At 57.5% G+C, this 25,987-nt stretch overlaps 3 protein-coding genes across 8 annotated transcripts; 1 reads left to right on the forward strand and 2 right to left on the reverse strand.

Annotated features, from left to right (window-relative positions):
- Positions 1-8,315: 8,315 nt before the first annotated feature.
- On the reverse strand, positions 8,316-13,237 carry LMF2 (lipase maturation factor 2). 2 transcript variants are annotated; one of them, XM_004279617.3, is made up of 14 exons: positions 13,079-13,237; positions 12,270-12,523; positions 12,090-12,118; positions 11,733-11,947; positions 11,480-11,658; positions 10,859-11,000; positions 10,580-10,705; positions 10,346-10,451; positions 10,176-10,272; positions 9,911-10,093; positions 9,606-9,774; positions 9,334-9,445; positions 9,165-9,261; positions 8,316-9,084 (listed from the first exon to the last, which is right to left on the reverse strand). In XM_004279617.3, exons 1-14 carry the CDS (start codon positions 13,170-13,172, stop codon positions 8,794-8,796), a joined length of 2,094 nt encoding a protein of 697 aa, XP_004279665.1. In that variant the 5' UTR covers positions 13,173-13,237; the 3' UTR covers positions 8,316-8,793. The 2 variants fall into 2 exon arrangements, with proteins under 2 accessions (XP_004279665.1, XP_033261302.1); XM_033405411.2 differs by having other exon boundaries at positions 8,498-9,084; positions 9,606-9,777.
- Positions 13,238-13,396: 159 nt separating this feature from the next.
- NCAPH2 (non-SMC condensin II complex subunit H2) lies at positions 13,397-25,234 on the forward strand. 5 transcript variants are annotated; one of them, XM_033405415.2, is made up of 20 exons: positions 13,397-13,621; positions 16,932-17,033; positions 19,390-19,445; positions 19,528-19,612; positions 19,688-19,756; positions 19,856-19,935; positions 20,017-20,150; positions 20,242-20,328; positions 20,789-20,919; positions 21,658-21,729; positions 21,931-21,997; positions 22,140-22,247; positions 22,338-22,391; positions 22,542-22,612; positions 22,693-22,786; positions 22,873-22,944; positions 23,042-23,097; positions 23,176-23,277; positions 23,372-23,521; positions 23,587-25,234. In XM_033405415.2, the coding sequence occupies exons 1-20, from the start codon at positions 13,514-13,516 to the stop codon at positions 23,725-23,727; spliced, it is 1,839 nt and encodes a 612-aa protein (XP_033261306.1). In that variant the 5' UTR covers positions 13,397-13,513; the 3' UTR covers positions 23,728-25,234. The 5 variants fall into 5 exon arrangements, with proteins under 5 accessions (XP_033261306.1, XP_049550099.1, XP_049550101.1 ...); XM_012536594.3 differs by having other exon boundaries at positions 13,398-13,621; positions 22,876-22,944; XM_049694142.1 differs by having other exon boundaries at positions 23,372-25,234.
- Positions 23,998-24,825, reverse strand: LOC101289983 (protein SCO2 homolog, mitochondrial). Its single transcript, XM_004279619.4, has one exon. It carries the CDS (start codon positions 24,823-24,825, stop codon positions 24,025-24,027), a length of 801 nt encoding a protein of 266 aa, XP_004279667.1. The 3' UTR covers positions 23,998-24,024.
- Positions 25,235-25,987: the final 753 nt, after the last annotated feature.

Raw genomic sequence — 25,987 nt, forward strand, 5'->3', positions numbered from 1 at the left:
CCGTGGGCCCCAGGGTGCAGCCCTCACCTTGGCCGACAATCACCTTCTTTTCCTTGTGGTTTCGTCCCCCAAGTGTGCACCCCTCATGCTGCAGTTCAGCGTCAGCCTTCCCTCTACTAGCGGTTTATTCCTTTGAAGAAAGTGGCTCATGTGTCTAGGGACTTCCTGTTGGGATTTGCTGGTTGCGTCCCCATGGTATCTATCAGTATACTTTCCTCGGTCTTTCTTGCTAACTGGTAAATAAATTTAGAGGCTTAGTCAGATTCAGGTTTGACTTGTTGAGGGCAGGGGTGCCCTAGAGGCGGGGGCTGTGCTTTATCAGGAAACCCCGCTGTTTCCCGTGTTGTCAGAAGCTGCTGTGCGGCAGTTCAGGTCTAAGAACACCCTCCACCGGATAGAGTGAGAACAGCAAGGCTCCAGTTCCATCCTCACTCACCTGGTAGAGCCCCGCAGTGAAGAGCAGCTCCCCTGGTGCTGTCTGGTTCCTGTTTATGGAGGAAAGAGAAGTAAATGCTCCTGTCTCTCTCTTAATTTACCGTTCTGCAAGAGCTGGTTCCCTAGCATCCTTCAAACATGATCAAGTTGTCTGTTTTTGAATCAAGAACGCGTAGATTTCAGCATATTTGCGCCTCAGTGAGTTATTCTTACTGGTGCTCAGACAGGGTTGGGGAGGGTCTTTCCTGTGGGCCCCTGGCTGCTTCTGACCATCGCAAGGGTCTCTGGGATGTCTTGCCGCGTCTGGTGTAACAAGACGCCCGACTGTTTCCTGTGTCTGCTGTAACAAATTATCACAAGCTTGGTGACTTAAAACAACAGAAGTTTATTCTCTCAAGTGCTGGAAGGAAGCCAGAAGCCTGAGATCAATGTGTCAGCAGTGCCCCCGCCGGAGGCTCCGGGAAGATCCAGCCTCAGGTGACACCAGCGCACCCTGGCTGGTGGATGGCTGTCTCTTCTCTGTCTTCACGCAGCTCCGTTTCGGTGTGTCTGTCTCCCTCTGCCCCTCTTATAAAGACACCTGTGATGGTATTTAGTGCCCACCCAGACTATCCAGGATGACCTCCTCATCTCAACGTCCATAATTATATCTGCAAGATGCTTTTTCCAAGTAAGGTTACACTCACAAGTTCCAGGGATCAGATGTGGACATCTTTGGGGGCCATTTTCCAGTTTACCACAGAGGCTGCCCTAGACGTAGAATTGGCCCTTTCTCCAAGGAGCCTTGATTTTGCTGAGTGGGAGGTGGTATTACAAATCCACGTGCTGGGGCTGAAGACCCAGTCACTTCTTGAATGTCCACTGGTTGTAGCCACGAAAGGTGGCACTGCCCGCTGCCCCCCCTGCCTTGTCCAGGCTGCTGCATGGTCAGACCCTCCCGTCCCGCTCAAACCCCACCCAGGCCCTCCCTGTGTACCCCAGCCCCTCTGTGCGCTGGTGTCAGGAGAGGACGGGCTCGAGTGTGTCAAGAGGCTTTGCCCAAGCTCTTCTCCACTCGCTGTGCTTCCTTCTGGAGAATTTCTGCCTGCCCTGGGCTCCCTCGCAGCGTCCCTGGGCAGCCTTCCCAGCCGCGGCCCCCTCTCAGCCTTTGAGCTCAGGCAGGGCAGGTGCAGGGTGCCAAGGGGGTCCCTCCCTAGAGTTGCTTGTGGGGTGCAGGGGGCTCTGAGCCTGGACTGGGTGTGGGCAACGGGGCCTCTCAGCCTTCCTGGGAGCAGGGAAGAGGCTGGGGTGGGGAAGAGAAGCATGAGCCCCAGAGCTGGGCAGGGGGATGTTGGACAGATGCCCCTCTGGGACCTGAAACCCCCCGGGGGAGCCTCCCCAGTGCAGAGCAGGAGTGGCCACCTTTGCCCCTGCTCCTGGGTCCCCAGGCCTCTCTGTGGCCCTGCAGACCCTAACCTGGCCATCTCCAAAAAGGCCCCAGCGTGGGGGAAGGGCAGCGGGGGCCAGGGCTCCCGTATTTCTGTCTACCAGGGCCCCGCTGGGAGCCTCAGGGCACTGGGGCAGCTGAGGAGCCCGCAGAGAGGAGGAGGGGCTTGGCCCTCCCTCCAGCCTGCTCTGCTTTCTGTCACCGGACCGCTGCCTCACTGCACCCGCCCCTCCTGCAACCCACCAACTCCCACGGCCTGGGTCAGGCCTTCCAGCACCCTTCTAACTAGCCACGTAGCGGCTGATTATGGCCTTGTTACTCTGGCCAGGCCGAGGGGACTGTGACCATAGAGGAAGGTGGCTGCTTCCAAGGGCACTGATGGCCTAAGAAAATACAACAGTAAGTTCAAACCCCTACATTTCAGGCTCAAGCCTGGACTGAAAGAGAAACAGTCTGTGGCTATACCCAGACCGCAGCCCTTAGGGCTTGGTAGGCAGCTGCCTGGCGGCCCCCGAAACTCTAGGCTGTCAGGGGCCTGTGAGGTCACTGCTATTTTCACCCAGAGACGTCATTGCCTTTTCACTGAGCCCACATTCCCATGGTGACAGAATGTCACAATGGGGGCAACGGTCGTGGCCCTGTCCGTCTAGTCCTCACTCTTGCAGTTTAAAAAAAGGTAAGTTTTACTTAAGAATATCTTTTTTTATCTTTTGGGCGGCGCCTTGTGGCTTGCGGGATCTTAGTTCCCCAACCAGGGATTGAACCCAGGCCCTCGGCAGTGAAAATGCTGAGTCCTAACCACTGGACGGCCAGGGAATTCCCAAGAATGTCTTTGATGAAGTAGTAAAAGCTATTGATACTGTTAAGTCTCCCCCTTGAGTGCAGCTCTTTTTTAAGCTGGGGGGGGGGGACAGGAAGTTCTGTGCGGGCAACAGCAGGACAGCTGCCTAGGGAGAGCGGGTGTGGCCCCAGCTGCCAGCTCAGCGGGTCAGTCTTACTCGGGAGAACAACTGACAAACACACCCGAGTCACTCAGCCTTGGGGATTTGGTGATCATTTCCTCAAAAATGGACAAACTGAGGGCTTCCCTGGTGGCGCAGTGGTTAAGAATCCACCTGCCAACGCGGGGGACATGGGTTCGAGCCCTGGTCCGGGAAGATCCCACATGCTGTGGAGCAACTAAGCCCGTGAGCCACAACTACTGAAGCCCGCGTGCCGCACTGAAGAGTAGCCCCCGCTTGCTGCAACTAGAGAAAGCCCCCGCACAACAATGAAGACCCAACACAGCCAAAAATAAATAAGTAAATAAATTTATTGTTTAAAAAAATGGACAAAGGAAAACGATGACAGCATTTATTGCCAATGATAACATTTAGCTTTCAAGAAACAATTGGGATTTGGGAAAACTTGTGTCCACCACCGTGAACTTGACAGCTTCCTCATACTTAAAGATTTGTCTGATAAGGTGGATGGTGAAATTAATGAGTGTGATTTTTTTTTAGACTGTACGATGGAATGTGTCAACATCTGGAAGATTTGCATAACTCACTGAGCCAAGATTTTCCAAATGACCAATATGTGACCCACCAAAATCACACCTGAGTGAAAATATCCATTCAGAGTGCAAGAGGCACACATGGATTTTCACGTGGGAGAGGACAGAAAGCTCACTGGTAAGGTTTCAGATTCCAAATTGCAGTAACCCCCAAGAAACTACCACTCGCACCCCACGACCCCAAATCAGCAGTCTGATGGAATGGTGAGCCCCCAGTCGAAGCCCTAGCCATGGTGCCAGCTTGGAGACGGCGCCTCTGGGAGTCGGGCTGTGGAAAATGCCCTGTGTCTGGGAGCCATCTGGTGCACGTGGCTCTCACTCCTGCACCCGCGACCCCTGGAGAAGCTGCTGCTGCCTGCCCCAGTGACCGGGTGATGCTGCATGTGGAATGCACTTCTCAAGGAAGCAGTGCTTCCTCCCACAGACAGCCCTCTGAGCTGGGCAAGGCCAGCCACGTGGCCCTTCTGAGCACCTCGGCAGCAGAATGAGCAGAAGGCTGAGGGGCGTGACCAGGGCTGACCTCCACTGGGAAAGGGCTGCTGGTGCAGGGCTGAGAGGCCTGGAGGACTGGGAACAAGCTCCTGGAGACCCATAGAGGTGCAGTGCTGAGTCCAGCAGCCAGCTTAGTGGAAGACGGCAGCGCCCTCTGCAGACGGGCCCGAGGGCTCAGCTGCCTCAAGACGGTGGGCGTGGAGGCCCGACCAGCCCTGCCTCGTGATTGTTGCAGGACCAAGCACAAGCTGTATTTTTTCCTTGCTGTCCTTCAGACATCTTCTGGAGGCTAACTTCACCGTTCAATGAGATGTGAGATGTAGAATTTCGAGATGCGACTGTACTGAGCTCATGGGTGGGTGTCCAGCTGGAGCCTGGAAGTGATGTGGGTGCCTCCCCACCTGGCATGAGCGAGGGGTTTCGAGTGAGATGTAGAGTGGCTGCCTTGCGTTAGTGGAACGTTGTGTGGGTGTGGGGAGGGAGTGTGAATCAGAAAGATGGACTCATCAGGGGCCTGGGTACCCAAGCGGGTGGGTGTCGGAACTCTTCCTGTGGACGGAGGCTCTGCCTTTCCACGAGTCTGGGTGGGAGGCTGGGCTGCACTTCCTCTCCCACCTTTCCTTTTGGAAGCCAAGAAGGGGAGAAACTTGATGCTCGCCCAGGAGCCGTGGGGCCCACATCCCAGCCCCACTGGACTCCGGAGTCAGCCCTGGGTCCCGGCACTGTGTGTCCTCACCAGGCCAGGCTATGGTAAGGTTTTGCCTCTGGTCAATCTCAGTAAGTTTACTCTTGGTAAAGGGAAGTTCACGTGAATTACTGGCTCATTGCATTTGTATGTTTATTCATTTATGGGGTTTTTTTGAAGCTTGGGAAGATTGTGTTGCGTCAGATGACTGAACAGTTAGAAAATAAATTAAATTTATAAAGCACTTAGAATATTTTAGGCATTTAAAATTTATAAATGGAACCCTTCAGAGTTGTTGCTAAAACCTGCTAGAGTTAAATAGAAGAGAGAAAATGAAAGTACAGGGATTGGGAGACTCACTACTGTTAAGAAGACAATACAGTTAACCCTCGAACAACTCCAGCTTGAGCTGCACGGTCCACTGGTATGTGGATTTTTTTTCACTAAATACATATTACAGCACCACATGACCCTCGGTAGGTTGAACCTGTGGATTTGGAACCTCGGATATGGACGGCAAACTGTGAGGTTATCCTCGGATTTTCAACTGGTTAGTGTTGGTGTTCCTAACCTCAGCGCTGTTTAAGGGTCAAACTACTATCAAAGTGATCTACAGATTCCATGCAATCTCTATCAAAATTCCAATGGCACTTTTTTTTTTTGCAGAAATAAAAACATCCATTCTAAAATTTCAAGGGATCCCAAATAGCAAAAAAATCTTGAAAAACAATAAAGCTGAAGGACTCACACTTCCCAATTTCAAACTCACTATAAACCTACAGTAATCAAAACAGTGTGAGGGACTTCCCTGGCAGTCCAGTGGTTAAAACTCCACAATTCCACTGCAGGGGGAGTGGCTTTGATCCCTGACCTGGGAATAATGATCCAGCACACCACATGGCGAGGCCAAAAAAGAAAAGGGGTGGGGGCCAAAGGACTTGGATAGACAGTTCTCCAAAGGAGATATACAAATGGCCAATAAGCACATGAAAATATGCTCAACGTCATTAGCCATTGGGCAAATGCAAATCAAAACCACTTTGAGGGCTTCCCTGGTGGTGCAGTGGTTAAGAATCCACCTGCCAATGCAGGGGACACGGGTTCAAGCCCTGGTCCGGGAAGATCCCACATGCCGCGGAGCAACTAAGCCCGTGCATCACAACTACTGAGCCTGCGTTATACAGCCCGTGAGCCACAACTACTGAGCCCATGTGCCACAACTACTGAAGCCCACGCGCCTACAGCCCGCACTCGGCAACAAGAGAGGCCACCGCAACGAGAAGCCCGTGCACCACAACGAAGAGTAGCCCCCGCTTGCCACAACTAGAGAAAGCCCGCACGCAGCAACGAAGACCCAACGCAGCCAAAAATAAATAGAGAAGACAAAACAAAACAAAAACAAATCACTTTGAGATACTATTTCTTACCCATGAGGACGGCTTTTATCAAAAATGGGAAAATAACAAGTGTTAGTGAGGATGTGGAGAAACGGGAACCTTGGTACACTGCCAGAGGGAACGTAAAATTTAAAAGATGCAGCCGCTGCGATAAAGGCTGGTGGCTCCCCAAAAAGTTAACCATAAAACTGCCACGCGATCCTGCAATTCTACTTCTAGGTATACACCCAAAAGAGCTGAAAGCAGGGACTCAAACAGATACTTGTGCACCCACGTTCACAGCAACATTATTCACAACAGCCGAAATGTGAGAATAACCCAAATGTCTAGTGATGGATCAATGGACAAAATGTGGCATAAACATACAATGGAATATTATTCAGCCATAAAAAGGAATGAAGTTCTGACACAGGCTACTGCACAGATATACCTTGAAAATATTATGCCACGCAAAAGAAGCCAGACATATAAGGGCACAGATTGTATGACTCTATTTACATGGCGTCCAGAACAGCTAACTCCACGAAGACAAAAAGTAGATCGGTGGTTGCTGAGGTCATGGGAAGGAGGGGTTGGAAGACGCCAGCTGGGCAGAACAGGGTTCCTTCTTGAGATGATTAAAAGGTTTTCAAATTGACTGTGGTGACTGATGCACAAGTCGGAATCTACTGAAAGCCACTGAACTGTGTCCTTGAAGTGGGTGAGTTGTATGGCACGTGAATTACATCTCAAAGCTGTTACGGAAAACAAAACACCTCCCCCACCCCACTCCAACAGACATTCATACACTGAGCTTAAAAGCCTAAAGAACAGATTTTTAAATTTTAAATATATTACAGTTTAAATATATATATAGTTGAAACTGTTATATTACAGCTGTCCCTCCGTATCCAAGGGGGATTGGTTCCAGGAATCCCCCGATACCAAAATCCACGGATGCTCAATTCCCTTACATAAAATGGTGTAGTGTTTGCGTAAACCTACACACATCCTCCAGACACTCTAAATAGTCTCTAGATTGCTTATAATACCTAATACAAGGGAAATGCTATGTAAATAGTTGTCGATTGTGCAGCCAACTCAAGTTTTGTGTTCTGGAACTTTCCGGGATTTCTTCGGTTATTTTCAACCCGAGGTGGCTGGGCCCGTGGGCGCGGAAGTTGAGGGTACAGAGGGCCAACTGTGCCGTCCTCGTTTCGTTTTCTTTTCTTTACTGCTTTCTATGCTGTTGATTGTTGCTCGTTTCAAAAAATATTCATTTATGGCTCTGTCGGGTCTTAGTTGCGGCATGCGGGATCTTCTGCCGTGGCGTGCAGGCTCTCTAGTTGCAGTGTGCGGGCTTAGTTGCCCCGTGGCATGCGGGATCTTAGTGTCCGGACCAGGGGTTGAACCCGAACCCCCTGCGTTGGAAGGCGGATTCTCAACTATCTGACCACCAGGGAAGTCCGTGGGCTGTTATGTACCGTCTTAAGCCAAAGGTCAACTTACAGGTCATTTAATTGTGTCTAGGAGCATCCGAAGGCTCAGGTCACAGATCCCCTTGAGCCATGTGTGACAGTGGGCACGGGCTGAGCGTGGAGCACTGTCTACCTGGGTCAGTCGGGGGGGCTCAGTGACTTGGGGGGAGGGGTTGGGCACACTGGGGGGCTCTCCAGGGGTCTGTGAGGTGAGAGCATGAGGGGTAGGGGCTGAGGGCAGAGCCAGACACAGGGGAGGCAGTGACTTCCTGATTGACAACCGATCTCCAAACCAAAACCTGGACAGTGCCTTCATCTGCTGCTCCCAGGAAGTGGTCAGAACACAGGTGGTCATACGCATCCTCCCTCTTCCGCCCCCGGTCCAGGGCCTGTTCCTCCTTGCTCTCCCAACCCACGCCCCATTCCGCTGTCACGGGCCTGACGAGTTCCCTCCCTCATGTCTCCTCCACCCCTGCCTAGGCAAGGGCCAGTGTGCTGACCCTTCAGTTCTGCCCTGAGATGAGGAAGCAGGAGCAGGAGAGTGGGAAGGGGCTGCGTTCTGGTGAATTCTCCAGTCCTCAAGATGGTTTCAGGCCCCCACATTCCAGCACCAACCTCGCGGCCTTGACATGTAGAGCTGACAGGCCGGCCAGGCTGTGCGGCACTGAGGCTCAGGGCCTCAGGCAGCACCAGCTCACACACTTGCGTCCATTTTATAAACGAGAATGTTGAGGACTGCACAGCAAAGGCACCCAGGAAGACTGGTCAGCGATCAGCCAGACAGTATCTGGCCCGTGTCCACTGTCAAGGGCAGGGACGGCCCACTGCCCTCAGGCTCCCCAGTGGGAAGGAAATGGCAGGCGCAGGATCAAACACAAACTGCCTTTATTCATTCACGGATCCAAATGACAGGACAGGCTGCTGTGGAGGTGACCTCAGGGTCGTCTTTCCTCCTCTCCCACAGCAGGGCAGCCTCATCCCTTCCTATGCAGGAGCTCGCGTCAGCGGCATCAGGCTCGGACCCCTACGGTGGGAGCAAAAGGGAAGGACCTCCCACAGCCCTGATTACAATGTCCTGGGAAGGACCCTGGGTCAAGTCACACACGGGCCTCCTGGGCCATCCATCAGGCCAGAGAATGCCCTGGGATGGGACGTGGTTAGCGTGGGTGGACGAATGGGCCCTCGAAGCAAAAGGGCAGCCAGCGCCTGCCCCACAGGGCAGCACCCCAACCTGCGTCTGCGTGGCAGCTGACTAAGGCACGGTGGCTGGGCCACACCCTGATGCAGAAGGCCAGAGACGAGCCGGGACCCTGACCCTCTCCGGACGTGTGGCTGACAGAATGGGCCTACTTTTTCCGCCGAGGGGTCTGGGAACCGCTGCTTACGTCGGGGGCTGGGGAAGCTTGTTTGCTGGCGGCCACCGAGTCCTCTGGGGGGGCTGGCCTGTGCTTCTCCTCCTTGGCCCGAGGGGAGGACTGGGGGCCCAGTAGGGCCTGCATGACCCTAATGGCCCCCACGGTTCCGAGGAGCCCCCAGAGCAGGGCAGGGGCCTCCAGGGCAGACAGCTGTTTCCGCATCCAGCGCAGCGCCTGAGCCAGGGTGCTGCTGGAGCTGCGGGCCCGGGGCGGGCTCTTGTCCTGGGGGGCGGGGGGGGGGGGTGGAGTAAGGCCTGGGCCCATCCCTGCCGCCCACCCCAGGCTGGGTGACGCCTTCCCACCTGAAGGCCAAACTGGCGGAGCAGCGTGTCCAGCGTCGGGTCCCCCAGGGACACGGACGGGAAAAATTCCTCCACCCACTGGCGTCGCCACCACCGGCTGCAACAGCACGGGGCACTCAGGCGGCGCCAGCGCGCAGGCCCCTCACCCCCGCCTGGCGCCCGGCCTTACCCCTGCTCCCCGGGCTTCGAGAACCAGTACTTGTAGCGCTGGGCTCGCACGTAAGTGGGCGGCTGCTTGTGGAAGGGGTACCTGGGCGCGTGGTTCTGGATGAGGCGGATCACTGCGAGGGGCGGGGAGCTCGCTCAGCCCGGGCCCTCCCCGCGGCCCCGCCCCCCCAGCCCCCACCAGGCCCCGCCCCTCCCGGCGACACCTCCAGCAGCCCTGCCCCCGCAGGTCCCCCCAGACCTCCCTATAGGTTCCGCCCCACGGCCCAGCCTCACCTGGCTCTTTGCCCTGCAGCAGGCGGAGGACCAGGCTTGTGAACCAGGGACTGTGCGTGTGCGGGCCCAGGGCCGCGAACCACATCTGCCAATCGAGGCGCGGCTGGTGGGGCACCACAATGGGGGGCGCCCGGCTCACGTTACCCGGCTTGTACATGAACTCGATTTCCTGCTGGGCAGAGTGAGGTTTAGCATTGTCAGCAGGACCTGGTTCCCGGCTCTTCCCCCCAACGCCACGCCAGTGGGCTCCCCAGCCCTGTGGAGCCCGCCAGGTGCCCCATACAGGGGCCCCAGGGAGCTCTCACCGTCCAGTGGTGCCCGTCATAGCTGCCCTCGAGCACCACCTCGGGCCGTCCACCCAGACCAGTCATCCGGCGGAAGAGGCCATAGGAGTGGGCCAGCTGCAGGTGCTCCACGGTGCCAAACAGGCGGTGGGCCCCAGTCCAGAGGCGCCCATGGGTCGAGGGCTCCATGTAGGAGTACGGCACCTAGACACAGGTAGGCAGAGGCTCAGCAATGACCTTCCAGCCCTCTCCCGACCCCCTACCCCGGCCGCAAGGGACTACTCACCAGGCTGATCGTGAACAGGGCCACCGTGGCAGTGCCGAAGATGGACAGCTGGACTGCAGCACAGAATTTCTGCAGCCACCCTCGCACTTGGGTCCACCTGGGGGGCAGGGGACCGAAGCGCAGTCAGGCCTGCTCTGCACAGCCCTACCCCACCCCCTTAGACCATGTACCTCCAGAGGGCGGTCAGCAGTTCCCAGGCAAGGGAGGCTGCACCCAGCCACATGGTGGGTAGGGTCACCATCTTCAGCCACTGGGAGAACTGGTGGAAGGTGAAGGCTGTGGAAGGAAGGGGGCGTGAGGAGGGATGGGAGAACTGGTGGAAGGCGAAGGCCGTGGAAGGAAGGAAGGGGGCATGAGGAGGGATGGCCCAGCCTCTGCCCTCTTAGCCCCCAGCTGGCACTCACTGGTCTTGGAGTGAACAGTGCGCTGCTTCCAGTCCACCTCCAGGCCAAAGCAGTGCACCACGCCGCAGGCCAGCAGCCCATAGACGGCCAGCTCCAGCAGCAGGGCCAGCAGGGCCTTGGGCCAGGCTGCAGGGCAAGGAGGTCATGGGTCGGTCGGGAACAGGGCTGGAGGGTCTACGGCCAGGGGGCTGGGGCGGAGCTAGAGCAGGGTCACTTGCGGGGGGCTGGCAGGCAGCAGGGGTGAGGATGGCTGTCTGTCTGGGACAAGCTGACACCCACAGGCGGGCGTCTTCTTGCGGCGGCTGTTGCCAGACGCGGCGGCCAGGTGCACATCATCCAGGAGGGCAGTGGTGAGCACCAGCGTGAGCAAGTTGAAGAAGTTGTAATTGCCAGTGACGATGATCAAGACTTGCAGCAAGACCTGGGGAGGGGCTGGACTCAGAGCTTGCAGGCGCCGCCCCCTTCCCGGGCCCTTCAGAGCCTACTTCCAGGCCCCTCTGCACCATCCCCCCCGCCCCGCCCCACCTAGATCTCTCCTGCAGGCCCCTGTGCCCTCCTCGTCACCGCACGCAGACCTCTGTTTTCCCACTCCGCCTGTCCTCCCCCTGGCCTCACAACTTCCACGGCTCCCCACCACCACCTGGAGAAAACCCGAGCTCGGCACGCCTCGTGCGGTGGCCCTTCCCCACCTTCCCCTGCTGACCCAAGATGGACATCCTCCAGCGAGGCTGCAGCCCCGCCCCACAAGCATACCCTCAACCTCAGGCTGACTCGCTCCTCTGCCCATGAGGCCTTTCTGACTGCTGGCAGCAGACACCCCATCCCCAGTGGGACCCTCTGGGCAGTGCAGAGGAAGGCCACGTCCTGCCTGGCTTCCTGACGGCTAAGGACCCCACTCACCTGGGAGTAGAAGGCAGCCAAGCGCAGGCGGCGAACTGGAGCGAAGAACAGAGGGGGCACTGCAATCTCGATGAGGAAAGTGGCCACCACGCCGAGCTTGTGCAGCCAGACGGGCAGATGGTGGGCAAACCAGGAGGCGGGCGTGGGCAAGCACTGAGTCTCGAAGTGGTAGGTGAGGGCTGCGGGTGACAGGCGGGTGGTCAGGGCTGGGCAGAGCCCCCAAGACTGCCCCACGTCCAGACAGGGACCTCACCGGTGAGCCCCCACCACGCGGGGCAACGGCTGGTCAGCTTGACCACACCCGAGGCAAACATGAGGCGAAAGAGCAGCCAGCGCACGAGCCAGAAGGGGAGGTCCTCGTGGGGCGGGACCCCTGCCAGCCTGCCCTGGGCCTGCTTGTGGCGCGGGGGCAGCCTCAGAGCCGCCACCAGCAAGGCCAGGAAGCCAGTCTCCAGCAGAAGGGAATCCCTGTGGGGAGAAAAAATAGCACAAAGGACCTCCTCCCCATCAAGGCTGCCCCCCTAAGGGGGTCCTCCCGGGAGAGACAAACACACCCCACCCCATCCCACCCACCCAGCCTCCTGCAGCCCCACACCCAATAGTCACTCACCACTGGAAATAAAGAAACACCTGGCCCACCTGCAGGGAGAAGGGCTGTCAGGGAACAGGGGGTGTGTCTGCAAAGGCAGGCAAGGCAGAGGCACGGGTGGGGTGGAGAGCGCACGGGCCTGGAGCGAGCTGGAGATAAGGGTCCCAGTGGTGCAGGGGGCAGCAGGCAGCCCTCACTTGCCTGGTAGGCAGACAGGTAGGCAGCCCAGAGCAGCAGGTAGACGAGGAGGTGGCGCAGCTGGTGCAGCAGCAGGGCTCCCAGGGCCAGCAGTGTGCCCAGCAGGCTCAGCAGCTCCAGGCCCTGTGCTGTGTCCAGCCCCAGTAGCGGAGTCTCCCACAGCAGCGTTGGGGTCTCCCACAGCTGCGGCCAGCGTCCCTTTCCCTGCGGCCGCAGTGTCCTCCGTGCAGGCAGGATGCCCTCAGGGCCGTACAGGCCTGTGAGAGGGCACGTCAGGGCCAGGCACTGGACACTGCCCTCCAAGGCTTGACTCCTCCCACCAGTCAGGGCCTTCAGGCCCGCCTCCCCAGGTCAAGCCCTGCAGACCCCCGCCCCCCAAATCTAGGTCAGGACCTGCTGACTCTACCCACTCACAGGTCAAGGCCTGCTGACCCTCCAGACCCCCCCACCCAGGTCAGGCCCCAGGCCTACCCGACTCCCCCAGGTCAGGATCTTCCACCCGGCAGGGCCCTGTTCCCCCTTCCTCCACGCCAGAGCCTGTTCTCTTACTTGCCCACCAGGTCTGGGCCCACCCCCCTCAGGGCTCTGCCCCCCCGACCCAGGTCAGAACCCAGAACCCGACTGAAAATGGACCCTTGCACGCCTTCCCACTGCCCACACCCCCGCGGCCCGCAGGACACAAACCGCAGCCCCCTACCCCGTGCATCAAGGCCTGGACCTCACTCCCGCCCCCAGGCATTGGAGTGTCGGGTGGGGAGATGAGGGGTCACAGGGCGCGGGTTGGTGGGGGGGTCCGCCTTCGGCGCCCTCACCCGGAATCTGCATGTAGAGAGAAGCGAAGGCGAACATGAAGACGGCAGCCACGCCCTGGAGAAAGAGCTGCCGCGGGAGCCGGGAGCCAGCCATATCCGCTACGCTGCTGCGGGATGGACTGGATCCCAGGGTCCGGTCCAGTCCGCCCCGCCCCGCCCCGCCCCGCCCCGCCCAGCCGGCGGCAGCTGCAAGCCCCACCCCGCCCCACGCAGACGCAGGCCCCGTCCCCACGCATGCCCCGCCTCCGGGGCGTCCTGAGACCCTTCCGGCGCGATTCGGCAGCCTCACGTCAGAGATGTGCGCGCGTCGCTGCGCGCTACGTATTTTCCTGGGCGGGGACAGTAAAATGGCGCCAGAACTAGTGGCGGGCTGAGCACACTGGGTCATTCGAAGCTGGCCCTGCGGTCCCCGGGCCGACCCGGCCCCTCCCGGACATGGAGGACGTGGAGGCGCGCTTCGCTCACCTCCTGCAGCCCATCCGCGACCTCACCAAGAACTGGGAGGTGGATGTGGCGGCCCAGCTGGGCGAATATCTTGAGGAGGTGAGGGCGGCCCCCGGGGAGTGGCGCGGGGCGGGGGCTGCCGGGGGCCCCGCCGCCTCCCGGTGTGTATCCATCTGGCGCTCTGATCGCACTCATCCTCAGGCTCGTTTCTTTTTTCCCAGCCCCGTCTCTGCCCCTCGAAATCCTCCTTTATTAGATTAGCCTGGAGCTGTCCTTACAGCTCCTGTAAACTACCCGTTAGCGAGCCTTGAAATCGACTTAGTGAGTGGCGACCAGCATTTTCCTCTGATAGAGTAGAATACGATTTGTGTGCATGTGTGGGTGTGTGAGAGGTCTGGATCACGACGTAAGAGGGATCTCTTATGTTAGATTTTCAAACCAGTTTCAAGTGACTGCCATGTTCCATCTCGTCAGCATTTAACCTTTTTCCAGTGTTTGACAGCTGTGTCTAGACGTCTTTAAGGAGCTGTCCGCTCCATTTCTGCACTTCACTTTCACTCCTCAGCCCGCTTGGACTGTTCTTGTCTTGATCAATAATGATATCCCTCTTACCAAATCCAAGGGTCACCAGAAGTGTCATCTTATTCAACTCAGCAGCATTTGGTGGGTTGAGCACATCCTCTTTTTTGAAACAGGTTTTGGTGTTCTGATTTTCTTCCGATTTCGTTACCTACTTTTTCTCTCCTATCCAGTCTCAGTGTTGAGCTCCTCAGGGTGTGGCCTGAGCCATCTTTTTACACATTTCCCCTAAACCATTTCATTTATTTCCCTGATTTTAAGTATCACTTGTATGAGAACAACCCCTAGGTTTATTTATTTATTCCCCCCTCCCTCGATTTATATTTCCGTTCCAGGTCTTTTTTCTCAATCAGTTTTGTGTATCCAGCTGCTCATCTTGACATCCCGCTTAGATTTCACACAAGCAGCTCAGGTTTACTATATTATAAAGGGGAGCTCCTTGTTTTCCTGCTCGAATCCCAGCCTTCCTGATCTTGGCATATGGCACTACTGTTCAACCAAGGTGAAAGCTAAGAGCTAGTGAAACCCCACACTGCACACCAGTTCACCCGTGGATTCTATCATGCCACCAGAATTTCATTTCAATTCATCTATTTTCCATTTTCTCTGATCCAGGCCACAATCTGGCTCCATTCACGCTAAAACCTTCCTTCCTGGCCTCCCTACTGTTGTTTTTGGCCCCATCCAATTCATGCTCCACCCAGCAGCAAGTGTGATGCTTAAAGATTAAAATCAGGCTGCAGCACTGCCCTGCCTGAAACCCCTCAGTGGCTTTCCATTGCTCCCAGAAGAAAATCCACATTTCCTTCTCTGAACCGGGTCCTGCCCACTGTCTTAGCCTTGTGGCAGGCTCTCCACCTGTTCTTTTTTTTTTTTTTTCTTTTGGGTCCACCTGTTCTTTTGAACCTGTCTGTCGACAACACCCAAGTTCATTCTTCACTGAGAGTTTATATTTTCTGCACTCAGTGGCAAAAATTCTTTGCCTAGTTCTTTTTATGACTAATTCTTTCTCATCCTGTATCTCTCAGTTGAAATATCAGCTGATCACCAGGTCTAAAACAGGTCTCTGTCATAGTACCTTCTGTATTTTAGAATGTTCATCGTAAGCTGTTCTCTAACTTGTTTATGGTCTGTTTACACCCTAGAATGTAAGTTCTGTGAGGGCAGGGACTATGTTCATGCTCTCTCCCCTTTGCTTAATACAATGCCTGACACGTAGTAGGTGCAGAATAACTGTTTGTGAAATGGACACTTGATCTGACAATTGACCTCTGCTTGGACGTGGAGTCTCCTGAGAACATGCAGAGAACTATGCTAGGTGGGGCTGCTGTGGATTCAGGCTTCCACACTGAGCAGGGTGCTTGTGGATGCCTGGGAAACCTGCTTGCTCGGTCAGCTCCCCTCCTGCTCCATGTGTCTGCTTTTCCAAACCTTCTCTGCCCCCTGAAGTTCTGATTTCTCTGCCTCTAGTTTTGTCTTTCTCCTTTCATTTCCACATAGCTACCAGAACATTCTTTCTTTCTTTTAAACACGTTTTATGTTGCTGTCCTCTTCACAAACTTCCTCTGTCTTTTCAGGAATTAGCAGAAGTGGTGGCATGGTGGCTCCTCTCAGACTCTCCCCCTTTGTTGTGCCACCATAGTACCTAATGTCTCGCCTTATTCCCCAGCACACCCTCTGCTTTGGACATGTTTGCACAGTGCTCATCTCCCTGAGTCGTTGAAACCTGTGTCTGCTAGCTGCCTCTGTGTGGGTGCCTGTGCTTTCCTAAAATGCCGTTCCCTGCATCTGTCTGGGAGCATCGATCTGTCTTCAGGCGTAGCTCCGTTGTCACCAGCTTGCTCATCATGCATTTGCTGAGCACCGGTGTCGGGCACTGAGCTGACGGCTGGAATCACCCTAACGTTGATCACAGTCTACTGGGGGAGGAGAGCCTCGGTGTGACAAGACCACCCTAGCGGTGGTGAGGCCCAAGGCACGTCCTAGGGAGACTGCTGCAGAGGCCAGTCTGAGCCCGTTGGGGCTGGACGTTCCAGGCAGATGGAAAGCGAAGGCAAGGAGCTTGAAAACCACGTGGAGGATTCAGAGTACTGTTCCCTGAAAGGAGCAGGGGAGGCGCTGGGTTGTGGGGAAGATCCTGAGTTAAGTATGGAGATAGAGTTTGGGGACTTTGGATGTCTTGGTGGACATACCTAGTGGGCAGCTATAAGCACAGTTCTGCAGCTTAGGAGAGAGAGCTGGTCTAGATGGGTTTGGGGACTGTTGGCATATGGTTGGTGGACACAGATTTAAGGGGTGGTAGGAATTGGGGCTCATGAGGGGCTGTGGGGTTGGTGGTTGCAGAGGAAGGAGGAGGATGTACTTGGAAGTGTTTCCTGACTTTCCTGCTCAAAGGATTGAGACCCCAGCATTTTGTCTCTGTCTCCCCCACCCCTGAGGGTCCTCAGTCCTTCTCTCGGGGTGGGCGTCTTCCTGCTGGAGTCTGGCTGAGTTGGCCCCGACTAGGATGGGTGAGGTGTGAGCACCTGCGGAGAGGAGGTGGTGTGTAGTTCTGGCCGTTCGTGGATGATACACTCTAGGGGCCTCCCTCTTCCAAAACACTAGGTCTCAGAGGTTACAGGAAGTAGGGAAAATCACAAAGACCTGTCTTTTGCCTCTAAAAAAATGCACAACCGGTGAGCCCTAAGCAGAGTCAGAGCTGTCATTCTGAGGGGCTGCTTGTGGTGATGGGTACTTTGGGCCAGTGGCACTGGGAGAAGGTGGGGTGGCGGGTGGGCTGCCGGCGAGAAGGGTGCATAGACTTCCCACTGCCCTGCGTTGTGTCTTGCAGCTGGACCAGATCTGCATTTCTTTTGACGAAGGCAAAACCACAATGAACTTCATTGAGGCAGCACTGCTGATCCAGGGCTCCGCTTGTGTCTACAGTAAGAAGGTGGGCCCCTCCTGACTACTGGTCTTGGAGTTGTAGTGTCTCGTGAGACCGAGGTCTGCTGTCCTGCCGGGGCAGGTGGCAGGCTCACCAGCGCCTCCCACCTCCTCCGCCAATTCCTTGCCACCTTTTAACACCAAAGAACAAACTTGGATTTAATAATTGCAGGGTTGGGACTTCCCTGGCCGTCCTGCGGTTAGGACTCCACGCTTCCAGGGGGCATGGGTTTGATTCCTGGTTGGGGAACTAAGATCCCACATGCTGTGCAATGTGGCCAAAAAAAAGAAGAAGAAGAAGAAAAAGAAAGAAAAACATTTTATTGTAAAGAGAAGGAAAGAGATTGGTCAAATACTAAATCGGTGGCTCTCAACCCAGGCTACACTCCAGTTAATCACCAGTGCCTCGGCCTAACCCAGACTGATTAAATCAGGATCCCCAGGTGGTGGGGTGGAGGGGCAGGCAGGTCACAGGATTTTCTGAACTACCCTCTGACAACCAGAATTGAAAACCACGGAGCTGGGGTGGCCAGCCGGGGTGGGGGGAGGGGAAAGGGGAGCTGGGGGAGGAAAATGGATGAAACAGAGAACCAAAAGAAATAGGTAAGGAATGGGTCAGAAACATGGGCTGACGGGCTTGCCTTGAAAAAAAGAAAAGACAGCTCATCTCAGGAGACTGCAGGGAGAAACGCTGATGCAGAGAAGGTGGGCCCAACGGTTTGCAGAGTTCACACCTAAGGCCCCAGTTTTCACAATGGAGCACGTAAGTCAGCTATTGAGAATCAGCTACTGGATTGGAAATTTGGAGAGTGAGGTTTGGCGAAAGTTCAAAATATTTGCTGAGGGGAATGCAAAATAAAAGATTAATTGAAAGCATTGGTAGTCTAATGAAGATTAAATGCTGGAAATTCTTCTCCAGCAGTAATAGTTGTCCCCTAGTGGAGGAGCGTGGAAAAGTGGACCACAGCACTGATCCCAAATTGGTGGTTTAGCGGGAGGGGGGAAAATAAAAAGTGCACAGGAGGTAAGAATTCAGAAGAAGTGTGTTGAGGAGCTCAGTAATGGGGTCCCAACCAGACAGAGGAGGGGGAGTAACCTACATGCAGGTTAACGGGCGCAGGGTACAGTGGACCTACCTCTGGGCACTGTAAGTTATTAAGATGGTCTGAGATTTCATTGGTTTTTGTCCTAGATGATCCAATTAAATTGGATTCTTTTGTCCTGCATTTGTCCTAAGAAGGAATATCTGCAACTGACTTTGAAAGCACAAAACCTAAGGTGAACCGATACACAAATACGTGGACGGGTAGATACGTGATAAAGCAGGTGTAGCAGAATGTTAGCACGAAGTCTGGAAGGTGTGAGGGGAGCATTGGCTGTAGTCAGCGCCGTCCAGCCGGACCTTCCGAGGTGATGGGAACGTTCTATGATCTGTGCTGTCCAAGACGTGCGGCTCCTGAGCCCTTGAAATGTGGCAGGCGTGACTGAGGCATCTTGCGTTGTATTAACTTTTACTTACATTTAAATTGATCGCGCCAGCTGCGGCTCATGGCTGCCGTGTTAGACGGCGCAGCACTGGATTTCTATATCCCTGGCGCAAGTCCTGGACCCGCCACTGACTGAGGTTACTTTGATTCTCTGAGTCTCAGTTTATCTCGTATACAGTGAGAATAGTGATGGTACCTAATTCCGACAGAGTAGATGAGATGAAGCATGAAGCACAGTCCTGTGTGTGTGACAAACACTTAAGAAAGTTAATGTTTATTATTCCCGGTGAGTGGGATCCATGCGATCGGGGCCACCACCTGTTTTGCTCACCACTGCCTTCTATCGGGTGCTGTCACCCCAGAGGAAATGGCCCAGGGGCAGCGCGTGTATGTACCCTCCTGGTGGGTGCTTTGTGGTATCTGGAAGATCCCAACCCTCACCCTAACAGTGGGGCCCCACGGGTTGTGGCTGGAGCTGTGACGGGCCGGCAGAGAGCCCCAGGTGCTCCTGCAGGTTGGGCACTAATTGGAGCAGCAGGGACGTGGGCTGCAGGCAGGCTGGTTGGTGTGCCAGCAGTGAAGGCAGACAGGGCTGCGTGGGGCACAGGCTGGGGTGCCACAGTGCGGAGGTGGCCACACCTGCCGCGGTGTGGTGTGAGGACGCAGAGCGGGGTGGGAGCTGCGGCTGTTAGGTAATTCTGGGGAAACATACTAGTTTGATTGGACAAGTATTTCTGGCAGCCACGTTGGCAGGAATTGTGCTGGGGGTTCTGGACAGGACATCTGGGCTTCTCTGTGTACTTGGACGACTAGCTGGAAAGGCTCTGGGGAGGGCCCCTCCCTTCTGCATCCTCACTGCCCGCTTCTGGTTGCCAGGTGGAATATCTCTACTCGCTGGTCTACCAGGCTCTTGATTTCATCTCTGGCAAGAAGTGAGTACTGGAGGTGGGGCCTGCATGCGGCTCCGGAGGCCCCGTGGCCTCCCGTGACGCCCTTGCACTGATTCTGTCTCAGGCGGGCCAAGCAGCTCTCCTGTGAGCGGGAAGACGGGCCCATTGGGGATGCCGGCTCCAGGGCCCCCCAGGAAGTGGAGTATGAGGTGAGGTTTCCTGGGTGCCTGGCATTGCCCCCTGTGCTCACCAGGCACCCTCCTGAGCTCTCCATTCCCCCGCAGTTCCTGTCGTTGGATGACCTCTCTGATTCCCGTGCTAACGTGGATCTGAGGAGTGACCAGGCCTCTAGTGTGAGTGCCCCTCTCCTGCGTTTAGCTGATGGGGGTGTTGGAAGGCGGTGTCATGCCATGTGGGTTCTCACGGTTCACCCACTCTTGGCCTCTGTTCAGGAGACCCTCATCGTCCCCCTCCTGCCCATGGCCCTGGTAGCCCCTGATGAGATGGAGAAGTATAATAACCCCCTGTACAGGTGCGGGCCTTAGCCTGGTGGGTGGAGGGTGGGGTGTGCTGGGGAAGGGTCACTGTAGCACCTGTGTTTGTGCCAGCACAGCTGTCGGGGGGAGGTCCTGGCCAGCCGGAAGGATTTTAGGATGAATACATGCACCCCCCACCCCAGAGGAGCCTTCATGTTGGAGCCGGTGGGCATGTCCCCCACGGGGGCACTGCTGCCGAGGAACCAGAAGGGTGAGGGTGAGGGCTCGGATGCTGGTGGGAAGGAAGGGGCCTTTTGCGGGGGAAGCGGGGCTGACCCCGTTCAATCCCCCGTCTCTCCCAGAGGCCTCTGGGAGGGCTGAGGAGCAGCCAGTGGAAGTCTCTGTGCGCAGGAGTCCAGTCCCGCTGCTCAGCGCCTCCCAGGAGCCAGGTGAGGAGAGAGCTGCCGCGTGGAGCTGCAGGGTGGGGTGGGGGGACGGGGCCCTGCACTCCTCTGCCGCTGTGCAGCCTGTGGGGGGGTGAGGCATGGGGAGCAGGCCTCTGTGCTCAGGGCCCACCTTGGCCAGCCGTGCTGCCTTGGTGCAGTGACCACCCCCTGACCATTCTGGGGCTCTGAGGTTTGGGCCCACCCCCTCCTCTCTGGGCAGACAGAGGTGGCAGCATTTAAAGAGAAAAATTACTAAGAAATAAAATGAACCAACCAAAGCAGCAGTACGATGAGCGTGTAAAACGCCCTGCTGCATCCTCTGGTTCCAACAAACAAGCTGAGAGAGGAGGGGCCTCTCAGGCTCTCCTTGGGGTCGGGCCCTCATCCCCGAGGGGCAGCCCCCCCTCTGCTGACTGGTCTTCAGGCTCCTTGGGGCTGGCTGGTTTCTTCCTTCCCTGCCCAGGCACCACTCCAGAAGGCCCAGTGCCCGGAGGTGGGGGTGAAGAAGAGGATACAGAGTGGGCAGCAGAGCCCCCCGAGGCCTCGGCCCCTGAGGTCCCGATGGAGCCGCAGGAGCCCAGGAGCCCAGAGCAGGTGGGACCCACAATCGGGTCTGCAAAGCTCTAGCCCTCAGCCCTGGCGGGGGCAGTCTCGCTTACACAGGGAAGGCAGTCCCCTGGTCTTTGCTCCCTCTCTGGTCCTTGCACACCAGGGCAGTGGGTGCGTCCCCCAGCCAGCCCTAGACCTGGCCCTGCACCCTGCCCGTTTGGGCAGCAGCTTTCATGTCTCTCCCCTCTCCAAGCAGAGCAGCTGCTGCTCTCAGGGCGGGGCGGCTGGTGTCCAAGAGTCCAAGGCCCACGGTGCTCAGGGTTACTACCCAGAATGGCAGCTGGTCTCCAGAGCTGACTCTCCCAAGGCCAGGCTGGCAGGAGTGGACAGGCCGGCCTCCCTCACCCCCGAGGATCAGCTCTGTGCTCCAGCCTAGAGCTAAGAAATCTTTTTCTGTAAGAAAAAATCCTGACATATAGGAAAAAATATTAACATTTGTCAATTTTGGCTGGTAGATACTTGGATATCGTATCGTTCTATTCTTTTTTCTGTTTTTTAAAGAAGAAAAAGTACCCCGTGACCACTAGTTTACTGATTTGTATGTTCTCCTAAAGTTTTTCCTAGAACTTCTGTTTTACTTTTTAGTCATTAAACTATTTGAACTTCCTGCCCCCAGAGAAGGTCCCTGCAGGGTTCTTGGTGTCTAGCCCCGGAGCAGGGCTGCTGGGGTGCCTGGAGCCTTGGGTGGAGGAGGAGAGGGGAACCCTCAACGTTTTTTTGCAGAGTGCGGCCCAGCCCAGGAGGTGTGCACTACGGGAGCGAAGGGAGGCCCTGGAGCCTGCGTCCCGGCTGAAGGTGAGGGCTGGTGGGGCCTGGACCCCCGGCAGGGAGGGTATGCTTGAGGCCCCTCTGCAGTGGCTGTCTTTCGAGCAATCTTCTTCCCTAGAATTGGACCTCTCTCCTGCAGCCCCAGGGCACCTCCCTCCCTATGTCTCTCAACTGGGGGGAGGGTGCACATCCTCCACTCTCCTGTGTCTGCTTGTGCTCTGTGCTCAGGAGACCCCAGACCCCTGGCAGGGCCTGGACCCCTTCGACTCCCTGGACGCTAAGCCCTTCAGGAAAGGTAACTGGGGGAGGGGCACTGCCCCTGGGCATCCGGGGCTGGGCTCACCTGGCTTGAGTGGAGGCTGGGGCTCCAGGGCCCGTGGGCACGGTGATCTGCCCTGGGCCACGGTTGTGCTCCGAGATCGTCTGTTTGCCCCCAGGTAGGCCCTACTCTGTGCCCCCCAGTGTGGAGGAGGCTCCAGGACAGAAGCGTAAGAGGAAGGGTACCGTCAAGCTGCAGGACTTCCACCAGTGGTACCTGGCTGCCTGTGCGTGGGCCGGGGGGTGGGCCAGGGCCAGAGGGCCCGGGTGTGGCTGCGGGACTGGGCTTGGCGCCTGCTGACCCAGTCCTCTTGCAGATGCTGACCACGCTGACAGCAGGAGGCCCCGGCGAAAGGGCCCTTCCTTTGCAGGTGCGGCTGGGGCCTGGTGGGCTCTTCTGAGGGTTGATGGCAGCACGCTCTGCCACCTCCCCTCAGCCTGGGGACACCTAGGGCCCGGGGTGGATTCGGGTGGGCCTGGGCAGGATGAGGGAGCCCTTCTCACAAGGCTTTCGTGTGCAGACATGGAGGTCCTGTACTGGAGACACGTGAAGGAGCAGCTGGAGACCCTCCGGAAGCTGCAGAGGAGGGAGGCAAGTACCGGCCACCGCCTGGACCCCGCTTGGCCCTTGGTGGGAGATGGCAGTGGCCCTCAGATGCTCTCTTTGCGCAGGCGGCTGAGCGGTGGCTGCCGAGGGCTCAGGAGGAACCGTGGCCCGCGGAGGAGGACCGGCTGGAGGACTCCCTGGAGGACCTGGGAGCGGCAGGTGGGTGCCTACGGGGGCCAGGCTGGGTCGGGGCTCAGCGCCGGCTGTGGGCTAACCTGCCTTCTGCTCGGGTCCTCCCCTCCCAGCAGGTGACTTTCTAGAGCCCGAGGAGTACGCAGAGCCTGAGGGGGCCGAGCCTGGGGAAGACGCAGACCTGGGTAGGTCTGGGAGTGGGCTGCTGGCCAGGGGACCCTGAGGGGAGGAAAGAGAAGGTGAGGCTCACGGCCGCAGCACCTCATGGCTGCCCTTTTCCAGAAGCGGAAGCCATGCCGGCCTCCCTAAGCTACGAGGAGCTGGTCCGAAGGAACGTGGTAGGCCCAGGTCAGAGTGGGTGGGGGAGCCGGGCGGTGGGCCCTGCACAGAGGTGATAGCCCCTGCTCCTCCCCCAGGAGCTCTTCATCGCCACCTCGCAGAAGTTCGTCCAGGAGACAGAGCTGAGCCAGCGCATCAGGGACTGGGAGGACGTCATCCAGCCCCTGCTCCAGGAGCAGGTGAGGTGGGCTGGGCCAGGGCCTCTGGTGGAGAGCTGGAGCGTCCCGCTGCCTGCCTTGGGCCAGCCCCAGGACCTGCCCCTCCCCTTTGCAGGAGCAGCATGTGCCCTTTGACATCCACACTTACGGGGATCAGGTAGTCTCAAGGTTCAGCCAGCTCAACCAGTGGTGTCCCTTTGCGGAGTTGGTGGCTGGCCAGCCTGCCTTTGAGGTGTGTCGTTCCATGCTGGCCTCCCTGCAGCTGGTGAGTGGCCTGGGAGCCTGGGAGGGAAGCGGTCTCTGGTCTCTGCTGACGATCTGTCTCTACAGGCTAATGACTACACAGTGGAGATCACCCAGCAGCCGGGGCTGGAGGCGGCGGTGGATACCATGTCCCTGAGACTGCTCACGTACCAGCGGGCCCACAAGCGCTTCCAGACCTACGCTGCCCCCTCCATGGTCCAGCCCTGAGTGGGGAGCACTGAGACTGGGGTTGGGCCCTGGAGCCCTGTCCCCAGCAGGTGCTGGGCATGCATCTGCTCACTCCACTTTGCTTCCTGGCTCGCCCAGCCCAATAAAGTGTTGCCACCCCGCCAATCCCTTTAAAAAACCTTTACAAAACTGTTCCGTGTGGAGGAAAGGGCTGTCCATCCTCTGCACCCCAGGAAGCTACCACGTCTCCAGCCCCTTTCCTGCCGTGGCCTCCAGGGGCTGCTGGTATAGATCTCAGGCACACACAGCTCCACCACATCCTTTTAATGACCCAGCTCAGTGCAGGACGCTGCGGAAGGCAGCCATGTGGCGCCGCACACTGTCTGCGACCTGCTCGGCCGACCTGGCCCTGCCGTAGTAGTCTGTGAAGAGGCCGTCAGGGCTGAGCAGGTAGATGGCGATGGAATGGTCCACGATGTAATCCTGGTCCTCGTCCTTGGGGCCAGCGCTGTAGTACACGCGGTAGCTGCGGCTCACCTGGGCAACCTGCTCAGCAGAGCCGGTCAGGCCCAGCAGCCTGGGGTGGAAGTCCTGCACATAGTGGGCCATGGCCGCCACGTCATCCCGCTCGGGGTCCACCGTAATAAAGATGGGCTGCACGGGGGGCAGGCCAGGCTCCGCCTCCAGCTGCCGCACCACCTGCACCAGCTTCTCCAGTTCCTCGGGGCAGATGTCAGGGCAGTGAGTGAAGCCGAAGTACATCAGCACCCACTGGCCCCGGAAGTCAGCTTTGCAGCGAGCCTGGCCCCGGTGATCCAGCAGGCTGAAGTCACCCTGGCCCACGGCAGCTTGGCGCAGGGCCTCTGTCCGTCGTTGCTGCTGCCACCGCTCCTTCTCGGCTCTCATGGCCAGCCAGACCCCACCCAGCCCAGCCCCAATCAAGGCTGTGATCAGCAACCTAGTTCGTAGCCCAGGGCCCTGGGGCTGGTCCTGCCTTCCCGTCTCTGCAGGGCCCCGCCTTGATAGGAGCCGGTACCTCACATGCTGGGCCTCTCCTCCTGGGGTCCTAGGGAGAGCTGGAGGCTTGAGCTGAAAGAGCCTGTGCCAAGCCTTGGGTGCCTGAGCCAGCAACAGCATGGCCTAATACTCCTGGAAAAGAGCAAGGGTGTCAGGAGCCAGAAGGTGCCTCGGCCTCCCGGGTCATACCCCATCCTGGAGATGCTGCCATCTGAGGGACCAGCCCTACACAGGCTCTGCTAGCAGCAGCTGCTCACCTGGCGTCAGAACTGCTTCACCTCTGAAACCTCAAACTCCAGCTTAGGTGTCATCAAGCGTCCACCCCTGTCCGTCCTGTCCTTTAGCCTGAGAGCCTCAGTCTATCGCATCCCACCTGGACCCTGCCCCCCGTCGTGTGCCTGCAGCTCTAACCAGCCCAGCCCTCGCCTGCACCTGAGCGTCTGAGCTGACCAAGAGCATTCCAAGCGCATGCCTCGCCCGGATTCCTGAGCATATTTATCTGTTTGCAATAAACTCCCATTTCTTGAAAGGAGGAAGGTGAGTCTCTGGCTTCAACCCCCGCCCCCCAAGACTGACTCCTCCGGCCCTTTTGCAGCCTCTCCCCTCTGAGGCCGCTTCAATCGTGGTGCCTTGGCCTCCAGCCCCGCGGAAATCCTGTGCCACCCGCACCGCAGCCTGCAGCGCCTTCCCGCCCCCCTCCCCACGAGCCCCTCGCACGTAGAACCTTCCGGCCGGCAGTCACCCTGTAAGAGAAACAAGGTTTCCACTTGCCTCGAGCCCACTCTCTTCACAGCCGGGTACCCGACAGCAGCTCTGAGCTCGTGGCCCACGCCCTGCTGTTGCTTCGGTGACCTCTGCGCCTTTCTCAGGGCCCTATGGAGGTTTGCTAGGCGGAGGTCTTAGGACCCCGCCCTCCCCCCCACGCCTCACCTGTTCAGCTGCTGCTGGGAGGACCCTCTAGAAGACTCCTAAACGTCCGGCCTCCGCCCCGTCCGACGATTCCTGGTCTGAAAGACCTTGGATACGCCCCTCAGCCTGCTGACATCAGCTTCCTCCTTTACAAAATGTGTTCTAAGCGGTGCACAAGATGGACCTGCAAACGGAGGCAGCCTGCGTTTCCAGGGCCCCTCTCCGGGAGGCCCTTTTCCTCCGGGAGGCCCTTTTCCTCCAGGAGCCCCGTTCAGGGCGCCCTCTCGGAACGCGCCTCGCGGGCCAGTTTTCCAAGACCCCGGCGCGCCGGGATCGGTGCCAGGAGTCCGGGGACGCGACCTGGCAAGCTGCG

This window comes from Orcinus orca, chromosome 11 (genome assembly GCF_937001465.1).
Source record: "Orcinus orca chromosome 11, mOrcOrc1.1, whole genome shotgun sequence".
NCBI classification, from domain to species: Eukaryota; Metazoa; Chordata; class Mammalia; order Artiodactyla; family Delphinidae; genus Orcinus; species Orcinus orca.